Below are 22,918 nucleotides of genomic sequence, written 5' to 3' on the forward strand. Positions count from 1 at the left end.
AGATCTACCTACCTAGCAACCGCCCAACAACTTCAGAACATCTCTAAGAGTTTACTCAGGCGATGTAGTAGTTGTAAGCTAGTGAGCACTATGATAACTGAAATTAACACTTAAACTCAGGTATGTGGGCTGTCATAAACAAATTGGCTGACCTAAATTGCAGAATTTAGAGAAGAATCAGCTCACAATATTCTTATGATTCTCCTTATCCTATTTGCATAGTCTCTCAGATGATTGCACCTAGAAACTTTCAACGCCATGATTGATAAAAATGGGTGATTAACTGTGCTGTCAGCATCTCTGCCACAAGTATTAACTTCGGATTGCACGTTGCCCTGTGTTTCATAGTACCCTGCAGCTCCATTGCAAAACAAAGCCTAAATATTTTCACAGCCTGATTCTGGGATATACAAAAGCGGCATCCTTTCTTACTAAAAGCAGCTTTACCATATCCTACAAGAAAAAGATTACTCAGAAGATTCAGAACATGTAAGCTAAAAAATGCATTTGTATTTTCCCTGTAAATCCTAAACTTAGCATCATAAACATACAATTAGGTGCAAAAGCCCCCTCACAAAGAGGTAAACATTTGACTTCCGAATGCATGTCGTAAAAGTCGTGTTGACTTCAGATCCCTACTTACTTGTCTCCCAAGGCATTGTGACCCAAACAAAAGCTTCAAATCATGGACTTTACCAGGCATGTAAAATCATGCGTTAATCAGATCCAGAATTATGCTGCATACAGGTGCATCCAAACCACAAATTTACAATGCTCAGGTTTTGTCACTTCTCCAGAGGTGAAGAGCAGACTCTGTCATGACAAAGGCTAGTTGGAGATAGAGGTGATGAATTGTATCCTTGCAATCTCAAGCAACCGCCACCATCGTAGAAAAATGTATTGTACTTACTTGCAGAATTCAAGAGTGAGGATAGAAGGAACTAGCAAGAACCTGGAGCCACAACTTGCAAAAATTTGAGAGTGCTATATTACAATTACAAAGCCTTAAAACCCACTAATACCACTTCAAACAGTAGATAATGCCATTCATTGGTGCCAGGACCTAAAGTTTGACAACAAACACGGATAAATGCAGAACGTTGGAAGTTTACTAAAATTCCTTCAGACATGAGGGAGAAATAAAAGCCTACAGTAACCAATTCACTTCCGAATGCATGTTGTAATAGTAATGTTGTATAGCCCAGAATCATGGCATTCCAAGAAACTACATTAAGATGAGGCGAATAAAAGCCTACAGTAACCAATTCACTTCCGAATGCATGTTGTAATAGTAATGTTGTATAGCCCAGAATCATGGCATTCCAAGAAACTACATTATGATGAGGCGATTCCTCAAAGACATGCCGTGCATCCTCAAGGTTCCAGCATTACGCATACATATCCACCGAGGTATTTCCCATGAAAACACATGACTCAAAGGCACTCTCTACTAATTGGGAATGGATTGCTCTCCTTTTCAGTAGGATTCCTATTTTTACAAGCTTCTCATCAGATTGCTTCCCCTTTTCCTGTACTGCCACGATACTACAAGCCTTCAATGCCCCAAGGTGCTTGAGTCTGCGCCCCAGTTAGCAGCATCAGTGGCAGCAAATGACGGAGTTCCTCCCCCATTGTTGTGATGCAACCATCTCGTGGTCCCAATAAATACTTAGGTTCAGGGCATCAGGGTGGTAGTTGAGTACCCAGAGCCATACCAGAGGAGATCCTTCTTGAGACTCTTGACAGAGGAGAGTAGCGAGTCGAGATCTCGGGGCTGCCAGGTCAGTGCCTACACGTGATTGTCAGAGGGGCCTAGGTAGGGCTCCACCTCACACCAAAGGGAAATGGGCAACCTACTCGTATAGACTGCAGCGCCCGGACACATAGCAACCAACACCTTAGGTAGGGCCCTCTAAGGTGGCTTGGACCAAGGTGAATCGCAAGAAGCCTAGCAAGACAGATTTAAAGAACCACAGGCAATGTGCCGAGCTTCGAGAGTGGAGGAGGGCTAAGCAAGAGGCAGCTTCCCAGTCCCAAGGGAAGCAATTGGAGGGCACCCTAGCAGATCATCTCCAAACTCTGATGAAGAGACCTCCTTTGATCTTCTAGTAGACCCCCTAGTGACAGGGGTCCAAAGCACCCAGGCTCCTATACAACAGCAATTTCTGCCTCTTCGGCTTCTGCCAGCCCTCCCCTCCTTCGGACCTTCCTCCTCCCCCTTTCCCTTACCTCTTGCCCCGCCCCTCCTCGCCTCACCCTCCTACATCTTTACCCTTTCTTTCCTTCCCTTCTACCTTTCCTCCCCTCCCAGATCTGCCCCTTCCACCCTCCTTACACCCCCCCCTTGGCTCGCTTTCCTAGCGGTCACGGCCCACCCACCACCTCTCTACTCCCCTCCTCGTCCAAAAGGCAGGGCGGTGTTGCCTACGAAGCTACCTCTAGCTCTGCTCTCGCCTACTCTCCAATCTTGACATGCCACATGCCACCTCCAGTTCTCCGTGGCCTTCTTCCTCGGCTCCTTCCTCTCCATCCTAGTCCACTTCCATTCTGACCCAAGGGCGCTAGGGCTGTTGTTGCTGCCGGTGAGGACGCCGAGCCCTATCTGCCTAAGGCTCCCCTATTGCTCTGGAGGGGCCAGCCTGCCCTCTAGGGTAATCACGTACCAAGTGTCCAATCAGTTTGTAGCAAAGGAAATAACCTTGTACCCAGAGAGCTCAATCCTCTGAGAGAGTTCTTCTCCATTGACCATCTCAAGGTAGATCTCCTTCGGAAAGGACTCTGAACTCTCTACAACTAGCCCTGAGTCGCCATGAGTGAGGCTATTGAAACAGGTGGAGACTCCATTACTGTGCCAAAAGCGTGTTCAATGGAAGAAAGGATGGCATTGCCTTCCCTCGAGCGCCATTGTCTTCCATTGAGAGCAATTTGTGTCCACGCCCTTGATCATGAACCCATGGTATTAGGGGAAGAGATAGAAGAAGTGCGGGCTGAGAAAAATGGGACTCTGCTCCACAAGTTCCAAGGTGATGTTTTTCTTTTTTTTTCCAAAGAAACTTTCTATTAATGCTTGAAAGATTTCATACAAGACAGCAGCCCCGAAGGTGCTGAGAATGGAAAAAACTGGAAAAGGCTGAAAGAAAGAAACCAGCCTGTTCCAAAGAAACCCAGCTCATTGCCTAGGGAATCTCTGGAACTAGGGCTAACAGCCAAGTAGAGGGACTATACAGCCAGCGAATCCCTCGCGGAGTGAAGATGTAGAAAACACCTGCAAGCCAAGCCTTGCAGAAATGAGCACGCCTCTCAATAGTCGCCCTGGATCTTGGAGTCCCACGCTCCTAGGTGGACCGTAGAGTGTAGATGGTATCCTGCCAGATGGCAACTAAGGTAGCTGATGGTGGAACCGCGTGCTCTCCCATCACAAGACTGCAACGAGCCACCCAAACTCAAGACCTTGGCAAGTAACCACAAACTCAAGACCTTGGCGAGGATCTTGTATGCGGTATCAAGCAGAGTGATCGGCCTCCACTGTCGGATATCTGACCTATCTCCCCTTTCGGGATCAAACAAATCCACCCCCTGCTCATGGACTGAGGGAGAAGGCCTGTGACAAAAATCTCCTGGCAAGCTAACCGAAAAGGGATGGAGATAATCTCCCAGAAGTTCCGGAAGAAGGCCCGAGTCAAGCCATCCTCACCCGGGCACTTCTAGGTCGGGAGAGCCTTGAGGGCTTCCCAAAGCTCCTCATCTGTGAAAGGTTCCTCAAGTCTGCTGCATAAGTCCTGCAAGACTACTGTTTGAACATGATCCCAAACTCGCTCTCGGGCCACAAGACCAGCTGGGGTCATCCTCTCCGTCTGAAAGAGTTGGCTATAAAACCGGTGGTCATGTCAAGAATCTCCTGCAGGTCAGTGTGCATGATACCCTGCAAGTCTCGGAGACGTTGTAGTTGTGTGCCTGTCAATCGGGACCCGGTGGTTTGAAAGAATTGCTTCGTCACCCTATCCCCCTGTTGCACCCAACGGGCCCGGGAGGAGTGATAGGAGAACTCAGCCCGCCGCAGCTCCGTGTCTTGAAGCTCAAGACCAGCGCTCTCAAATCTATCACCAAGCCACTGAGAAGCTGGGTCCTACTCCCTGAGCCTCTCAATGGAGGCGAGGTCTCTCCTTAAAACCGCTCATGCTCCAAAAGGGTCCTCCTCCACCTAAGGGCGTGAGCCTGCAGCTCCTCACTGCTCCTCTGAATCGCATCGGCCACCCACGCAACCCAACCCTCACATGGTGCCATCTCTGACTGCTCCCAAATCCCTACCATGACCTCTTGGATCTCCTCGTCCTACAGGAGGTCCTCTGGAATGAGGACCCCCTTCTGAGGGAGACCTCGGCGGGGCTAATCCAAGTGAAGTACCACTAGAGAGTGGTCTGACATCGTGGTACCTGCCAAAATTCCGGTAGATCTGCCTCTGTGTAGTGCCCAGTCCCCAACATAGAAGCGGTCTAATCTCTCTAGCAATCCATCGTGTCTCCTCTGTCCAAAAAAAAAGAGAAGGCTGCCAGAAGTCCTGCTGAACTCTGGCTCCCTCCACGGGTCTCTACCATTGATCATGAAAATGAACTGCTCCCAGATGCTACGCTCTGTTGCTGGCATCTCAGAGAACAAGGCGCTGCCTTGCTTGTCTTCCCCAAACTCCAGGTTGTTGAAGTCACCTTCAACAATCCAGGAGTCAACGTCCGGAAGACACTCTGATAGCCTCCTCCAAAAGGCCGAGTGGTGCTATCTACACGCTGGGGCATACATATTCAGGATCCCAATCCTGGACTCTCCCGTCCGAACTCCCATCCAAACTGCCCATCCTAGAATGAGCTCGCCCTGATCGTAGGCCTCTGAAGCCAAAGTCTGTGAGACTGAGATGCAGACCCCTCCGCTCCGTCCTACTACAAGGGACCACACCTCTAGACCTCTCCCTAGGAGAAGGCGATGGCATCGACTGATGTCTGCGGCTGAAAACATGTGCTCCTGAATCATAAGAATGTCCACTGCCCACCCTACCACTGCCCTCTGCAAATCCTGCTGGAGTATCAAGTACTACGGCTGGCTACGAACACGGTCGTGGAGCCCGTGTACGTTCCAACTCACTATGGTCTAGCTCATGAGGAAGGGGGAGTCGGGAACAAGGCTATCCTATGAGTGGGTGCCTGTCCTAGAAAGACTGTCTTGTGTGGTTTTGCCGGGGGTTTAGAGGGCGAGTAGTCAGTGTCTGTGCATCGCCGTACTAGGATGGATATCGGCTCAATACCGATCTTCCGTACCCACTTCATCATGAAGAAGGCTTCCACCCCGAACAGCTCTGCGCACTTCTGGAGGGGCCAGAAGTGTGCCTGCTCCACCTTTGTCTCCAGCGGCAATCTGATAACTCCCGCCGCTAAACCACACACCAGCTCCTCGTGCGTGAAGCTCAACTGAAAGTTCACCTCCGCGCCATGGGCGTACCACAAATCTAGTCCCTGTGGTACTATCCACTCGTCCATCATGAGTGTAATCTGGTTACCCAAAATAGCATCGAACACCTCTGGGGACCACTTCTCCAACCTTGTGGAGGCAAACGGAAATCTCCAGACGAGGTGTGTTTGAGATCCCACTGCACTGATCAAACCCCCCTTCCGAGGCTGAAGGACCATTTGTCCTAGAGGGACTGAACTACCTCCTGTACCTGTTGCTTGTCAGCTGGGGAAAGAAGAACCTTAACGACTGTGGGATTCGAGGGTGCTGCCATAGAGCCCCTCTGGCCAGACCAAGGGTCACCACCAAGGTTCTTCTTTCACCTTAACAAGCACAAATGCTCCCGGTGCGGAAGAGAAGCATCAAAGGGGGAGGTGGCGGCGAGGCAGGATGAAGGAAGGGGCAAGGATAGAAGTGAAAGGAGGAGGGCAAGGAGGGCGGGAGGCAGAGGCAGAAGGAGGGCGAGAAGGTGAGGAGGGACAACAAGAGGGAATGAGAGGGCAAGGGAGCGAAGATGCAACAAGACTACTCCTAACTAACAGTAAACACTAAGTTTAGTAGAATTTGCAGGAGAGTTAAGTAGTGTAGTGTAGTACCTTATGTTTAGGAAAAAGGATAGGAGGGAAAGATCATGGGCTGGATCTTCAACAGAGACTTGTGAGGGGCTGCACAAGGACAGGAGAAAGTCAATCCTTTTTAGAATTCAGCTGAGTATTGAACTCTTGCTGTGTATTCTATTTCAGTAATGAAGTACAAGTCATGAATGAATTGCCAAGTACAACTAGAGCTCTTATATAGGTATGGCCCAGGGTAGTACAAAGCAGTATTGCTTATGGGATTACCTCCTAGGATGCCACGTGGCAACTTATGGTATCCCCTAAAAAAAGAAGAAAAACTTACAAGCCAATAAAGGCCTTTCTACTAACTTTTAGCCTAAGTAAAAAGCAACCCTCTGTTACAGAAGAGGAGGTAGGAGAGGGGGGGAGCCGACGGGGGAGAGGAAGAGAACGCGGGGGTGAAAGAGACGGAGGTGGCGGGGGGGACCAAGGTGGAGGAAAGGAGGCGGAGATGGAGGTGGAGGGAGCAGGTGGGGTTGGCGGAGATGGAGGAGGAGAAGGAGGTGGCAGAAGCGGGCGGGGCTGGCGGAAGCGCAGCAGGCGGAGAGGGCGCAACAGGCAGAGGGGGGTAGCAGAGGCGGAAGCGGGAGGGGCGGGCGGGGCAAGGAGGCGGGAGCTGAAGGGGTGGCGAAAGCAGGAGAGGCGGGAGCAGACGGGGGGCGGAGAGGGCGAGGGCGTGCAGAGGGGGAGCAGAGGGAGGCGGACAAGGTGAGGCAATGGGGAAGCCAAGGGGGGCGCAGCAGCTCAGCAGGAGCTCCCACTCGTCCTCTCTCAATGCGGAATCAGTGTGATCCAAGGTGATGTTGGGTGAGCTCAACTGGAGAAGAAAGACTCCTCTCCCATAGATAATGACCTCTTGAATGTGGTCCCCACCTAGCATTAAGCTCGCCTGTAACAAATCCCAAATCTTGCTCCTCGAAGGCGCGAGTCCCACAACTCTACCCACCACGGACCTATCCTATAGAGACTGAACAGCTAACTTCACCACATGTTTGTCCTGGGGCGAAAGTAGAACCTTGACGGTAGTGAGAGTCGAAGCTGCTGCCAACAATAATCCCAGCACTGTGAAGAAAGGAAAAGGGGGGAAAGAAGGGAAAAATGCAAGGATCAGAATCCCCACCCTAAAGCTTACTTAAGGAGCTGCTCTAGGCTTAGAGGGCTGATAGAAAAAGGCCAGCTGAGCCATCAAGAAGAATGAGCTAGCGAGCACTTTTGAACAGTCTTCTACAATGAGTTGCACATCCTCCCCTTGCAGTCTGTTTGACAACCTTTTTTAGGGACACTGAGGCACATGTCTGTGTTGGCTCAATTTGAACAAAGAGATCAGGGGAAGAGGCAAAAGAGGGCAGGGAAGGAAGGCCAAGAGGGAGAGAAGCAGAAGCTAGGAGAACAGGCAGGAAACGAGAGACATGCAAGGGGGAAGAAGGAAGCTCGCAGCAGCTCTTTGCCATACGTTCCTCCCTAGGAGCTCAGATTTAAGAGGGAGACAACATGGATTTAGTGAAGACATACCTTCTTGTTCCCACCTTCTACCAACAACTCATCAATAAGCTCACTCCCCCTACTCCAATGTTGGCAATTGACAGTCTTCCGTCACCACCCCTCCCCACTTTGTCACAGCACCCCCCCTGCCAGGGCCCCGGCCACCCTGGCCATCCTCCCTGCACAAAAAGAAGCGCCTCCCTGCGATAATCAAGTTTTCCAGTCAAGTGATTCCTGAGGTTTTGCTGGATGGAGGATCCAGAGTCAACATTCCATGCACCAACACGTCACACTCACCTCCATCCATGTGCTAAGGGACTTCATTGCTGTGAGGTAGACATACTACTCTAGGGAGGCTTTTGGCATAGGCCAAGGAATGCCCCGCCACAGACTGGCCGACCGGTCAATAGACTCTTGACTGGGCTGCCCTAGTCTGTTGCTCCTACAGGCTGTATGGTTTTCCAATACCTGCTTACCAGATCCTTCTGCTGACCTGTTCTAGGATCCTGCTCACCTATCCAGCCCGCCCTGATTGGTTTCTCCAGTCTCTAGCCTATAAATAGGTCCTGGCAGCCCCAAGTAGTCTGCCTCTTTGGCTCTATGTGCTACCCTTTCAGCGCCTGTTGCTGTGAGTATGCCCCGGCCTTCTGCTGATATTGTGCAAACCTTCTATGCAGCACATGGCACCCTGCCTGGCCCTTTGTTCTCAGATATGACCCAGTGGCAGCTTTCTTTGTTTGCAGGCTAGCACATTATGTGTGTATGCAGGGAGTGCTGGGATCCCCTCTCAGACTCATAGTCCATCATTAGACTTTTCTACTTACATTCATATCCAACTAGCGCTACCTTCTCTGTGATGAATTAAATCTTATACAGAAGGATTGGAGGAGGTTTGTGTAAGGAGCGAACACATCAGCCTGAGGAAAATAGGCTTGGAGATGAAAGTTCTGTGCAGTCATTAACGTAAGAAAATGAGCTCCTCCCCCTCGTGCTCCACAAACATGGAACTCATGGAGTCTACATTTCCATTGTAAGGGTCCCATTGGGGGGCCTTGGAATTCATTCAGTGCCTCAATCTTGGGCTGCATGCCACAGCAGCAACAAGATTCAGGGATCATTGTTGGAGAACACTATCGCTGCAGCTGGAGGGAGAGCAGGAGAGGTGTTGGAGCAGCATCTTCCCAGCCCACTGAAGCCCTTGGACAGCATGCACGCTGACAAAGTTTTAGGTTCCAAACAGAGGTAGAAGCCAATACTATGAGGTGCTAGCGGTCCACATCCAGGCAGCACATTCGCTGCTAGATGGTGGCACATTGACCAGACATTTGTGTCAGATTTTGTCCATTATTTGGAGAATTCTCAATATATATTTTGGCTGTTCTATTTATCTGAGCACTGCTCAAGGTCTGTGGTAGTGGTGTGCACTCTTAGAAGGAGTGAGATTTGATTTGCATTGTGTAAGCCTTGGGACCCTTCTTCCTCTGTGGGAGTAGGCTATGACAGGATGTACATGGCATCCCCTTCTACTGAGATCAAAACTAGGTTCAGATCATCAAGGGCCCCACTCTAGCTGGTTCCTAAAGATCAACTTTATCGTGACTAGCCAGGGCCTACCTACCTATATGAAGTAGAATTGACCACTGGAATGCCTGCTCACAGCGGCACATTCCCTATGACCAGTCCTATGGGTGGTTTGCCTGCTCCATGGCAGCCCCTAGCCTTTTACTTGCCTTTGCAAGATTTGGTCCTGATCTTCATGCTGATTGGTTGCCTTATGGTTGCTCCATGGTTGCCTGGCCGTCTGGCAGCCCTACAGTAAGGAGTCCTGCCCATCATCCATGAGAGGAGGTACATGGCATCCCCTTCTGGTGCGATTGGATCCAGGTCAAGGTGGACATTTATAGGTACTTGGTTTGCAGCAGTCAGCCTGGACCTATCAACTATGATTGTGCACATCAACACACACAGTGGGACTATGTTACCTGCTAACTTTTTCTCTCTACTAGGATTTGTTGTGGGACCATCCTCCTAAGTGTTACCCACACACATGCACAATTCTCTTACTGATAGCACCACCATTCATCTTCCCAAATTTGAGTCTCCTCGAGTTATTTTTTTGCACACATCATCTACAACTGTTCTTGGTTCAGGTCGGGAGCCAGATCCATCTTCCCCTTATTAGGGGATCAGCTCCAGCTCTAGCTCCAGCCTCTATCAGCAGTCTACAGCCTCAACCAGAAATTTATCCCACAAAAGAGAATCTTTTAGAATGAAAACCAGGTATAGAAGATGACGAGCCACATTACCTTCAATCATCCAGGTCCTCCAAAAAGATCGTCACGATCTCACTTACGTTGTGCCCTTCAACCTTCAGCTTTCCATCCTTGGCAAGCCTTAAGGCCATTTCCGACAGCTTCTTCCAACGAACTGATTTGACCTTTGGGTGAAGCTTTTCATCTACCTACAAAATTCATTTCAGATAAGATGAGTTTGCAGTGCCAAAAAGGGAAAAAGGTATACTCAATTTCTAAAAGATTGTTGAGTGCTTACCTGTACATATGAACCTAACAAGGCTTGTAATTGCCTTGCTAGATGTAGGTTGGTTGTCTCCTCCCGTCCACCTAAGGCATAGTTTCTGTCAACGCATCTCCTCCACTCCGCCAACTCTGCCTCCATTGTTCTGATGCGGAACTCCTACGATCTAATGAGCCCCTGTGTAGCTCCACCTGTAATTTTAAAAAACTTATATATCAATTACATTTCTGAACAAAATTTTTTTTTTGTGATTCTGAACACACATACACACACACAAAGGTCCAATTTGAAGTCTTTATATATGTGTGTGTGTGTGTGTGTGTGTGTGTGCGTGTGCGTGTGCATGTGTACACACACACACACACACACACAATATATATATATCATAAGACTAAAATAGATCCAACCATACAAATTCAGATTTGTTATTCCAAAGTCCAAATTTCGACAATAAAAATAAAAGAGAAAATGAAAGAGAAGAAAAGTAAGCTAACTGAAACAAAACAAAACCCAAAGAAAAAAAATAGAACAAAAAACAAAAGGTAGACATACGTAGCTAAGATTATGGAGTAGGGGCATCCGTGTCCCACAAGATGCAAAATCAGTTGGAATTTCCATTTGGTCTAGGTGGACATACCACTTTTTGGCAAAAGTGATGCCAGCAAAAGCTTGAGAGAGAGGGCTTTCTCCAGCGATGGAGGAGATAGGGCTGCCACCACTGCCACCATTGGCATCACCAAAACTGTCTATTCTCCCAGCTACCGTTGACGATTCAGACAACGACTCATCGGCCCCAGTGAAACTAGCTATAGGGTCTAAAGTCCCACTAATGCATGGAAATGTTTCAGCTGCAGGCGTCGAGATGGGCGTGAGTGATGATGAGAACAACATGCCAGGTCGTTTCATGACATTCCCTAGATTCGACATTGCACTTGGAAAAAAATGATGTGGCTCCAAGGAGCCTGAAGCCCTCGGGCCCTTTATCACAAAGATTAGAGGTGGACAGGCAGATAGCTCCAGAGCACAGGCAAGATGAATGACTTGGGCACTAGAAGAACTCAATGAACGTCGAACGCCCCAAGTCGGAGATCCGGCACTGTGACAGAGGAACGCATATGTCTGCCACTGATGGAGTGCCGCCACCTGAGAAAATGATAAAGGAAACTAGTCCATGTGCGAGATGCAGAGCAAACCTTCTTACATTAGAGTCATCCAAGGGGACCACAAGAGTTTCTTCAAGGCCCCTTCAGTATCAAAACAGACATCGTCACCCCAAAGCAAGGAAGATCTTTCAGCCCCAGAGAGGTCAAAAGGTGGCGAAGAACCAGGTGCAGCCAAAGGCAGTCAAAACACTATTCGGGAGCCTCTTCCAGGTAAGTTCACTTTAGTAAAAGTTCATAACATTGTGCTTAATGAAACTACCAAATGGCTGAGCTTGTGCATGGTGATACAATACATTCTTGGAACATGTGTAATGAAGGTAGAAAAGGGGTTAATTTAGGGGTGCTTAAGTGAGGATTAGAGGGGATAATGGAGGGAACTATATAGGCCCAAGCCCTCCACTCTTGTAACACTTTTCGATGTGACAACTCTCTCTCCTCCTCCTTGCAGCCTACTCTCTCTCTCTCTCTCTCTCTCTCTCTCTCTCTCTCTACCTGACGGTCAACCTTGGGAAAACCAGGGTTATGGTCTTCAACACATCATGAGCAGTGCTTCGCCGACTTAGTTTCACTTAATGTGGCAAGCCAGTGAAGATAGTGTAGTCGTACACATATTTGGGAGCAGTCTTCGTAGGACCCATTTTCAAGATGACCCATGCAGCCCAGGCACGGCTCACACGGGGGCGTAGTGCTTTGGCTAGACTAGAGCGACATTGCTTCCATGTGCACTTCCAAGATCCACCGACGAAGGGCTGGCTTTTTGACCCACTGGTGCGACCGACTGCCATGTATGCAGCACTCGTCTAGGGATGTGATCTCCCGAGGACAGACTAGAGGAGTTTTGAGCGATTATAGGAGACAATGGGGTCCAGGATGATTCGGTGTAAGCAATCAGTCCCACATGAGATAGTGCAGGCAGAGTTCGCCATGACACCTCTCCAAGTTAATGCTATCTTTTAAACATTGACATTTATCCACAGAGTCTGGGACTTACCTCACTAGAGACTTCCGAGGTTGGCACCAGAGTCATCCAGATGACTAGCAGAGAGCGGGGCAGACACATAGTATGCATCCATATCTGCATGGCTTGCCAGCCACGGTATCTAAATGGACAGGCTTCCCCCCTTTCATTACAACATGGATGTATCTCCTGAGTCGATTCCACGAGATGAGATCAACCGTATCATACGGTTAGACCTCCTCCAACTTCATACATCCCGGACTTGGGGGAGGGGACCGGGAGCTCCCAACCAAGACCCAGTTCTACAGCGACCACTTCTTGAGAGTATCAGAGGAGGGATTCATCATCAGACCCCAGTATCTCGAGGACAGAGCAGTCTCCCATGCACTAAGGATTACCACTGGTCAGATGTGGGTTTCGTCCCATCAGTTGAGGATCGAGGCAAGGAGAGCAACAAGTACACCCAGAGAGCAGCGGGTCTACACGCTATGTACACTGGGGACGGTTGAGACAGAGGGGCCAGCGTACTATGAGATCCGAGGGCGATACACTGTCTTTACCTGGAGGGGAGTGGCTTCAATCCTCTATCACAACTGATCCATTTCCATGACCATGTATTTATTGGGCTTTATCTGATGGAGATGCGTCGGCACAGGAAGATACTACAGTGACAAATCAGAGAGCAGCACGGGATGGCCATACCACCACAGGACATAGAGGCTGACCTTGCACAGCGACGCGTCACAGACTTCTATGCATTTGAGTCAGCCCCAAGACACAACGGAGTGGAGGAGGAGGAGCAAGCCGACATGAGAGCATAGGTTTTTACTCGTAAAATTGATGCAGCCTCCCGCGAGGCCTCCCGTGGACGTTAATACATCTTTCTTTCTTTTTTCTCTCTCTCACCTCTTCCACTTCTCCAACCCCTTCTCCTTCCTTCTCCCTCTTCCTTCTCCCCCTTCCTCTCTCTCCCTTCCTCTTTTTTTCTTTCTTTCTTGCTCCTCAATCCCCCTTCTCTAATCTGTCCCCTACCCCTTTTCTACACCATGTCTGCCAGCCATCTTCTTGGAAGCATGGGTTCGTAATGCATGGTCTTGGAAAGGTTTAAACGTAACATATGTACGCTTCCTCAGGAACGGATTCATGGTGTTCTTATTTGAAAAGCCAAAGATGGCCAGTTCCGTGGTTCATAACAACACCTGGATAATAAGAAACTAGCCTTTATCAATCCAACTGTGGGATTCATCTTTTAATCCAGACATGCCGCCACCGTCTAAGGCTCCAATCTGCGTTGAATTCCCCAATTTGGCTCTATCACGTTTCCCACAGATTGATACACTTTGTACACCCTTGGGTTCAGTTTCTAGGTCTTGAAGCTGGAAAGTTTTTCAACCCGAGAGATAATCTGCAAGCTTGTGTCCTTATTGACCCTCCTCCCATCCGGGTATAGAAGGTGAACTAATCCCAGAAGTGTACTACAAAAACATTCTAAACTCTTTTTTCCTATGTGGTCTGGGGGGGCATTTTATTAGACTTTCATTCCAGGGTGACTCATAGGAAAGTGGAGAAAAAGAGAGAAGGCAAGGGAAGGAGCTGTGAAGGTAGGAGAGGACAAACCCACTGTGGTAAAAGAACCTCCACCCGCGGATAACAAAGAGCTAGAGAAAGAAAAAGGAAAGTCAATGGACAGCAAAAACATGTTTCAGTTGCTGAGAGACGTGAATTTAGATTGGGATAGTTTGGGTGAGGAATTGGAAGAAATAGTTCCTAACACGCAGAATTTTGAAGAACAACTATTGCAAGCGGATAAAGCAAATGCTGAAAATGAAGGCCCTCTTTTTACTGTGGTCAAGGGAAAAAGGAGACAGGGAAAACTGATGCAAATTACTTAAACAGAGACTTGTCATTAGATGAATTGAAGGTGTCTGTTGACCAGATGGCTAGAGGGAAAACCTCAGGAGAGGACAGTCTCCCAACTGAATTTTATCAAACATTCTGGGAAACTGTAGGTTCTTATTTAATACCTTTGTGGCAGGAATCCTGAGAAAAAGGATGCCTGAATCCCGAAATCAACATGGGTATGATAAAGCTCATCCCTAAAGGAGACAAAAAGATGAATGTAAACATTGGACTAATATGATAAGATTCAGCAAGCTGGCCCATTTTATTCCGGTGCATAAGGCCATTAAGGCAGACCATCATCCAGCTAGAAAGCCTCAGTTATTGGAAGATCCACTAGAAGTGGATGAGTTGGAGGAGATCCTCCAGCTAGAGAAGATTGTGTATCATACGCAAGGGACCCCAATACAACGTATTTTACAGATACCTTGTCACGTTCAAGAATTATTCGGCACTGAATGCCAAGTAGATGGATGACAGCTACACCCACCTCATGACCTTGATCTTGGGAGCCTGAGCTGATTATGAGGGAAATACAACACCTACATGAAGAAATATAGTGTTTACTTGGTGAATTAAAGGCTTCTTATGTGCCTAAAATTTGTAGCGTGCCTACTACTGGTTAGATAACTAGCAGTAGTGTTAATGACGACTCCGATGATGAGTTTGATAGATAGCTGAAAATGGAAGAGAAATCTGATACATCTAAACCAATAAAAAACTACTTAGGGCTTTATTTTGTAAACCACCATTTTGATTACTGGATAGATGGCTGAAAATGGAAGAGAAATCTGATACATCTAAGCCACTAAATAACTACCATGATTGGGTGGAGAATTATGCATGTTATTATTAATTTTGCTACCTATCCTGTTTGATTATTTGCTACCATTTGATGTTTCTTTTGGAATTCATATTTTACTTTCTAAAACAAAAGTTTTAAGTTTTAATTTAAAGCATATGTTTGGAAAGGTGTTCAAAATACTTGATGTTCTATGCAGAATTTGAGAAGTTTTTTATATGTTATTAATTTATTGGGTCCAATCTTGTGCCCAACTGTGTTGGTATACCCCTTGGTATTCACATATTGACCTGGTGGATTCCCATGGTATGGGACACAAGAATTACGGTTAAAAATGTGAATTATTAGTTATAGGCCAACTTAATGGCCTGTCACATTGCTGTAGCGATAGTGACATGAACAGTGTGTGGTAGGCTAACCTGGGATATCATTATGTTGAGTACTAGAAGAGTAGTGACCTTTATCTGACAACATGGCTATGTCGCTCAGATGTTACCATGCAATGAGCTAAGTTATCCTAAACATTGAGTACTACTGGACTATGAATTCATGTATCCTTTGCCTGGACATGGCAGAGAGAATACAAAGAGCCCCCTTACACAAACGATTAAGCATCCCATCTAAAGAGACATGGTTATGCTTTCCGTTGCTAGAGGCAGGTTAAGAAGTGGATTGCTTGGCTATAGCAAAGAGGTAACTCTAGAAAGAGTAAACCTGACAGAATTATTTCATGTCAACAGAACATGAAGGGAGTCGTGTTGCATACTTGACTCATATTCCACCCATACCTCTCCCTGTGGTATTCTAGGATCCCTTATGTTTATCTTCAAGGGAGGGAGAGAAGAGAAAATCTGTAATGATTTTCTAGAATCTAGTAATAGATTCAAGGATCCTGAAAAGGATTTTAGTAGACCTTGAATCCCAAATCTGTGCATAACAATCATGACAACGTATATTTCAACACCAAATCTGTTCTGGGTAGAATTAGAATCTGAACATTCAATTAAGTATTGAATGTATTCTACTCACTACTTTTCAAAGTTTTGGGTACTTTTTCTGCATATTTACAGTACTATAATGGATTCTGACATAAATCAGAATCAATACATTCAACTAAATCTTGACAAATCTTGGTGAGAGTTGAGTACTAAATTCAGTATTAATTTACTTGAATCAATCAATTAATCAATCAATCAATCAATCAATCAATTAATTTCTGAATCTACTTAGAAGATTGTAGAACTGATACTTTGCCATTAGCATCCGTAGTAAATATCTTGATTCCAAAACTCCTTTGAAGAGATCCCTTACAGATACTACCATTTGGAATTCGAATGATGGATTGATAAATATAGTCTAATAATCACTCATTTAACTCTCCTACCTCAATTTATGTCAGCATAAATCTTATTTTAAGGGAAGGAGAATGTTACATCCATGACTGGACTAACTAGGATATAGGCTTATCAAAGCCTAGGCCTGACTAACCTGAGATATAAGAATAGATCTAAGGTAAAAACTCGGGTTAGGAATAACCTAGGGTTGAGACCAGAGCTAGCGAAGTTGAGGTCTAGATTCTGTAGATAAAGCTAGCCTGCTAAAGGCAAGGCTTGGCTGAGCTATACTTGGCACAAGGTATGTAAAATTACTTTATGCATGCATGCTAAAGTATTGGCTCATAGCTAAAAATGGCTGGGTATTGGTCTGTAACTATAGGCCAAGGGCTCATTGCTAGCGAAGTTGAGGTCTAGATTCTGTAGATAAAGCTAGCCCGCTAAAGGCAAGGCATGGCTGAGCTATACTTGGCACAAAGTATGTAAAATTACTTTATGCATGCATGCTAAAGTATTGGCTCATAGCTAAAAATGGCCGGATATTGGTCTGTAACTATAGGCCGAGGGCTCATTGCTAGGGCTCCGAGGAGTGCGCTCCTCCGGACATAGACTTGCTGGCCTAGGAGCAGCATTTAGAGGAAAGGGCATGTGGTATGGGACGCATGTCTAACTTCAAGACTAGATGTTTCTCTGCAGTGGTCTAGACCTCTAACTGAGGAGCTGCTAGCTCCAACCCTTATGGGTTGTTTGCGCATGGTTTGATTGGACTCTAGCTTAAAGTTGTACCTTACTAGGGTCTAGGGCTTATCAGACCTAGATAGGGGATGTTTCATGGAGGCTCTAGTCAGCTGCTCAAACTCTATGGGACAACGGATGAAACTTGTGTCTAAACTTCCTCTAGGGCTATCAGTGTCGCAGATGACTCAAACTGAAATAGCTGCCGAAAGAAGTCCGTGGTCAACTCAAGGATCTCTTGAGGATCCATGTGCACCTACCCCTGCATGTCCCACAACCTTTGCAACTGCGTCCTAGCTGACCGTGGCCCTGTGGTCCGGAAGAACTGTCTGGTCATCCTACCCCCTGATGTACCCATTTTGGCCCAAGAGAAGAAGTACGAGAATTCGACCCAACAAATCTCTGTGGCCTACAAGTCAAGCAACGTGCTCTCATACCTGTTGCTGAGCCACTGGGATCTTGGGTCATAGTCTCCAAGTCCCTCAACCGATGCTAGTTTGCGCCACCTCTCGCAACTAAAGAGCATGTCTCCGACAAAGATCTTGGGATTGTGGCTCCTGGCTGCTTTGCTTGGCAAATTCGTTGTGTTCTTGATCTATAGCCGCTCGTTAGAGGATCACATTGGACACCTCAGAATTGTCTTACTTCTATTAAGACAGCACAAGCTATATGCCAAGATGAGTAAATGTGACTTCTTTATGAAGGAGATCATTTACTTAGGGCACAGAAGGTATCAGCATTGATCTAGAACGTATTCAAAAGGTTTGGAATGGCCCATACCTCAAAAAGTGAAACAACTTCGTGCTTTCCTTCACGGACACAGGTCTAACCATCCTATATCTTGGAATGAGGCAATGAATAAGGCTTTTAAGACCTTGAAACACAGTATCAAGGAAGCACCTGTTCTTGCACTGCCTGATCTTTCCCGACCTTACGTTCTAGAGGCCGATGAGAGTGACTTTGCGATTGAGGCAACTTTATTCCAAGAGGGAAGACCTGTAGCTTTTAAAAGTAAAAAGCTCAACGACACTCAATATCGTTGGCCCACACTAGAAAAAGAACTGTATGCAGTAGTGTACGCTCTAAAGATTTGGAGATACTACTTGTATGGTTCTTATATTGACGGATCATCAGTCCAATAAAGTATGTGTGACGGGTCGGAATTGAAGGGAAGAAAGGCTACATGGGCAAAGTTGATGCAAGAATTTGATTTAGAAATACATTATCGAAAGGGTTCCTTGAATAGTGTGGCGGATGCCTTAAGTCGAGTCAAGTTTGTAACTTCTATGTCATTTACAAAAATACCCTAGAAGGCCCAGGATGGGAGCTCCATAGTTGACAAGGACTCAGGGATTGTGCCACCTACGGTACAGGTGGTGGGAGGTCAGTGGATGATTAGGAACAGTTGCTTGTTCCGGAATGAAAAGATATGTGTGCCAGATGTTTCGGACCTTCGATCAAAGATTCTTTGGAAGTGTCATGATGCTCCTAGTGCTGGATATCCACGCATACACCGGACTCTGTCTCTTGTGAAACATACCTTTTATTGGCTTAAGATGCATGTATTTATTGAAAGCTATGTCGTAGGTTGCCGTGTTTGTCAGGTCACTAAGTCAGAATGCCTTAGAAGTACGGGGTTATTACAGCCACTGCAAATCCCTGGTAATAAATGGAAAAACATTTCCATGGACTTTATCACGGGTTTGCCTAGAACGCGCAAGGGTCATGACTCCATTTGGGTCATAGTTGACCGTCTAACAAAGATGGCTAGATTCTTACCTACTCGATCGACTATAGTTGACCGTCTAACAAAGATGGCTAGATTCTTACCTACTCGATCGACTATATCAACTATTCAGTTAGCTCACAAGTTTGTGGACCAATTGTTTAAGCTATATGGTTTGCCTTCAAACATAGTCAATGACCGGGACTCTAAGTTTACAAGTAAGTTTTGGACACTTGTTTTTGAGAAGTTGGAAACTACTCTAAGTATGAGTTCCTCAAATCATGCCAAATCCGATGGCAACACACAGACAGCTAACCAATTGGTTGAAGATATGCTTCGTGCATATGTTTCTAAGAGACAGTCTTCATGGGAAGACTATCTCCCCATGACATAATTTGCTTACAACAATGCAAAGCATTCAAGTACAGGTTACAGTCCTTTTATGCTTATGTACGGGTTTCAACCCAAGTCACCAGTTATGGTTGGGTTCAAGGGAAGAAGCAATGATACTGCAAGGACATTCTTGTAAGACATGCAAGAAATGTTACAGTTTGCCAAGGAGTCTATTAGAAGTGCCTAGGATCTGGATAGATTTCATGCTAATAGACATCGTTCACTAGAGAGTACTCTAATGGAACGATGGTATATTGACGTATTCCCAAGCAATCCAAGAGCCGAAGTACTGGTGTGGTTCCAAAATTATCCCCCAGATATTGTGGTCCATTCAAGATCATTTAAAGAATTGGACCAATTGCATATAAACTAGAGTTGCCTCCTAATGTTAAAGTACATCCAATTTTTCATGTCAGTAGCCTGAAAGAGTGCGGATGATGTCAACAAATTTCTGCCTTTCTCTTCTCTACAGATCACGGGAGTAGCACCCTTCGTTACCACCCAGCCAATTCTGCCAAGTCTTCAAGCAAGAGAGAGAGAGAGCTATATCAAAATTACGTAAATCCACACATTCTTCACTTCTCTCACTAGCCTTGACAGACCCCAAATCCCTAGATAGATCTAGATGCCACATGTCATCCATATAGGGCCTTCCTAATGCAACATTTCACCCATCTCTTGGGATGCATTTAATTCCTTGCCCCTAGGCACATTCTTTGCACTAGGCCCTTGGTCTCAGACCTATCTAGTCTGGTGCTATCAGCCCTCACCTAGGACCTTGACATTAATCCCTCCCGATCATTTACATAAAGCGCAAACACATATATTACAAAGATAGATCCTATAAGGGAAATGTCGACTGATTCTTCCGAGGTCATGCTACCTCGGCTAGAGCGTAACATTCCTTCCCTCTTCAGACATCAGCGTCCTCGATGATAAAGTCTGGGAACGCTCTCCGCAACTGATATACGGATTCCCAGGTAGCTTCGGATAGAGGCTGACCATGCCATGCAACCAACACCGTGGGTATCTTCCGATTTCGTATTTGCATTGTTCCTCGGTCCAAGATTCTTGTTGGTTTGCGCCTTGCAATATCCTCTATCTCCTGAAACAAAACCACACCTTCGATTAGTGAGTCACCAGTATGTAAAAATTTCTTTAAACGTGAAACATGAAAAACCGGGTGCACCTTACACCCCTGTGGCAATTCTAATTTATAGGCTACACTGCCTATTCTTTTCAGAATTAACCACGGCCCACAGTATCGAGGTGATAACTTAGCACACTCTCCTGAAGTCAACGACTTCGAGTGCGAAGGAATTCTGAGAAAAACTTTTTCTCCTTCTTCAAATACTCTTATAGACCGATTTTCATCCGCATACACCTTGGCTCTATCCATAGCCTGACGGATATTAGCTCTCGCAAGTGCTAGCATCTCCCGCATCTGAACTACAAAGTTGGCGGCACTAGGCACTTTCTGAGGTACTCCAACTATAGTCGGATTGGCTGGTCTATAACCATAGTTCAGTTCAAACGGACTGAACCCAGTAGATGAATGTTTTCGATCATTGTAGGCAAACTCCAACAATGGCAACCACTTGTCCCATGTATGTTGCCTCAATGACACATATGCTCTCAGCATATCCTCTAAAGTCTGGTTGACTCTCTCCGTCTGACCATCCGTTTCAGGATGATCCCCACTACTCATTCCCAACTCAGTCCTTAGTGTCTCAAATACCGTTGTCCAAAAATGACCGGTAAACCTGACATCTCTGTCTGACACTATGGATCTAGGCAATCCATGCAGACGAAATATATGTCTAATAAACAACTCCGCTACTTGCGGGGCACTAATAGACTCTCTAGTCGGAATGAAGTGAGCCATCTTGGTTAGACGATCAACCACCACAAGGATAGAATTATACCCTCCTTGTGTTGCAGGTAACCCTACAATAAAGTCCATGGAAATGCTCTCCCACTTACTTAGTGGTATTTCCAAGGGCTGTAAAAGTCCGGGTGGCTTCACCCGCTCGGCCTTACTTACCTGACACGAGAAACACCGTGTCACATATTCATGAATATGCTTTTTCATCTTTGGCCAAAAGAAATCTCGCTTCACGAGATCATATGTCTTCTCGACTCCTGGATGTCCCGCACACGGGCTATCATGGCATTGTCGAATGACTCTCTGCCTGAGATCATTCTGACCAGGTACTACAACCTTGCCATTTCTAACTAGCATACCATCCCTTATGGTATATCTTGCATAAGTTTGGCCTTTTCTGGATGCCAGGTCATCCTTTTCACTTTCCCCGGGTTTTAATACATGAGCCTTAGGCCATAAGCTCTGGACAAACTCGTCCACCTTCTGAGTTTCTCTGATCTCGGTCATTAGAGCACTCTCTAATACCGTGAAACTCAGGTTATGCATAATGCGAGACAACGCATCAGCTACCTTATTGTCTTTTCCTCTTCGGTACCGAATCGTTAGATTAAACTCCTGCATGAGCTCTGCCCACCTAGCTTGGCGGCCCCTCAAGTCAGGCTGTTTACAAAAATGTTTCAGAGTATCATGATCTACATCCACATAAAACTCTGAACCATACAGATAATGCCTCCATGTTTTCAAAGCATGGATAACAGCATACAACTCCAATTCATGAGTTGGCCAATTCCTTTGAGAGGGAGAAAGCTTCTTGCTTTCAAAGGCTACTGGCCTTCCCTCTTGAAGGAGAACTGCTCCTACCGCAATGCCACTTGCATCGGTTTCTAGGAACAATGGTTTCTGGGGATCAACTATTTTTAACACCGGTCCTGTGACCACAGCTTGTTTTATGGTGTTAAAACTTTCTTGTTGATTCTGTCCCCAAATAAAAGGTACTTTATCTGAGGTCAGATCAGTCAACGGCGATACTATTTCGGAATATCCTTTGATATGCCTTCTATAAAACTGGACAAATCCCAAGAATGATCGCAACGCGGTCAGACTCTGAGGGATTGGCCAAGTCAGTATCGCAGCCACTTTCTTCGGATCCATTTCTACCCCCTGTGGAGTAATTATGAACCCTAAATACTCAAGCCTAACCATACACAGTATAGTTTTCTTTTTATTTACATAAAGACTGGCTTTCCTCAAAGTACTGAACACTACTCTTAAGTGTTCACAATGCTCAGTAACACTTTTACTGAATATCAAGATATCGTCAATAAAATGTACTACGAACTTTCCGATATACGGACGTAGTAAATCATTCATAAGCATGACGAAGGTCGCTGGAGCATTGGTAAGTCCGAAGGGCATTACCAAAAACTCATAATGACCAAACCTGCTCCTGAAAGCGGTTTTATGCACATCCTCGGCTCTAATCCGGATCTGATGATAGCCGCACTTAAGATCTATCTTGCTGAAAATCACGGCTCCATGTAATGCATCTAGCAAATCATCAATCCGAGCCATCGGATACCTGTGCTTAACAGTGATATTATTCAATGCTCTGTAATCTATACAGAGTCGAAACGTATCATCCTTTTTCCTCTTTAATATCACTGGCGAAGCAAAAGGTGAGAAACTTGGTTGAATCTGCCCCAACTTGAGGTATTCTTCCAGTTGCCTACGCACCTCTGCTTCTTCAGTAAAACTCATTCTATAGGGAGGTCTATTTACAGGTTCTGCCCCCGGGATCAGTTCAATCTTATGCTGAACTTTCCGCTCTGGAGGTAACCCATAAGGTAGTTCATCCCTAAAACACTCAGAGAACTCCTCTGTTATAAGATTAGC

At 46.2% G+C, this 22,918-nt stretch overlaps 1 protein-coding gene across 8 annotated transcripts in view; it reads right to left on the minus strand.

Annotated features, from left to right (window-relative positions):
- Positions 1-250: 250 nt before the first annotated feature.
- Positions 251-22,918, minus strand: part of LOC147883159 (uncharacterized) — a 45,680-nt gene continuing 23,012 nt past the window's right edge. For 2 of the 8 annotated variants that reach the window (XM_087399977.1, XM_087399975.1), the window contains exons 2-4: positions 10,146-10,321; positions 9,897-10,056; positions 251-358 (exon numbers count right to left, since the gene is read on the minus strand). In XM_087399977.1, coding sequence (XP_087256103.1) covers positions 9,904-10,056; positions 10,146-10,271 — 279 coding nt within the window. In that variant the 5' untranslated portion in view covers positions 10,272-10,321 and the 3' untranslated portion in view covers positions 251-358; positions 9,897-9,903. Of the gene's footprint in view, positions 359-413; positions 454-609; positions 953-9,896; positions 10,057-10,145; positions 10,322-10,767; positions 11,314-22,918 lie in introns of those variants that run through there. The other 6 variants (XR_015543803.1, XM_087399976.1, XR_015543802.1 and 3 more) reach the window with 6 other exon arrangements.

Source organism: Dipteris shenzhenensis, chromosome 28 (genome assembly GCF_047967505.1).
Source record: "Dipteris shenzhenensis isolate YYH24624 ecotype China chromosome 28, Dip_SZ_1.0, whole genome shotgun sequence".
NCBI lineage: Eukaryota > Viridiplantae > Streptophyta > Polypodiopsida > Gleicheniales > Dipteridaceae > Dipteris > Dipteris shenzhenensis.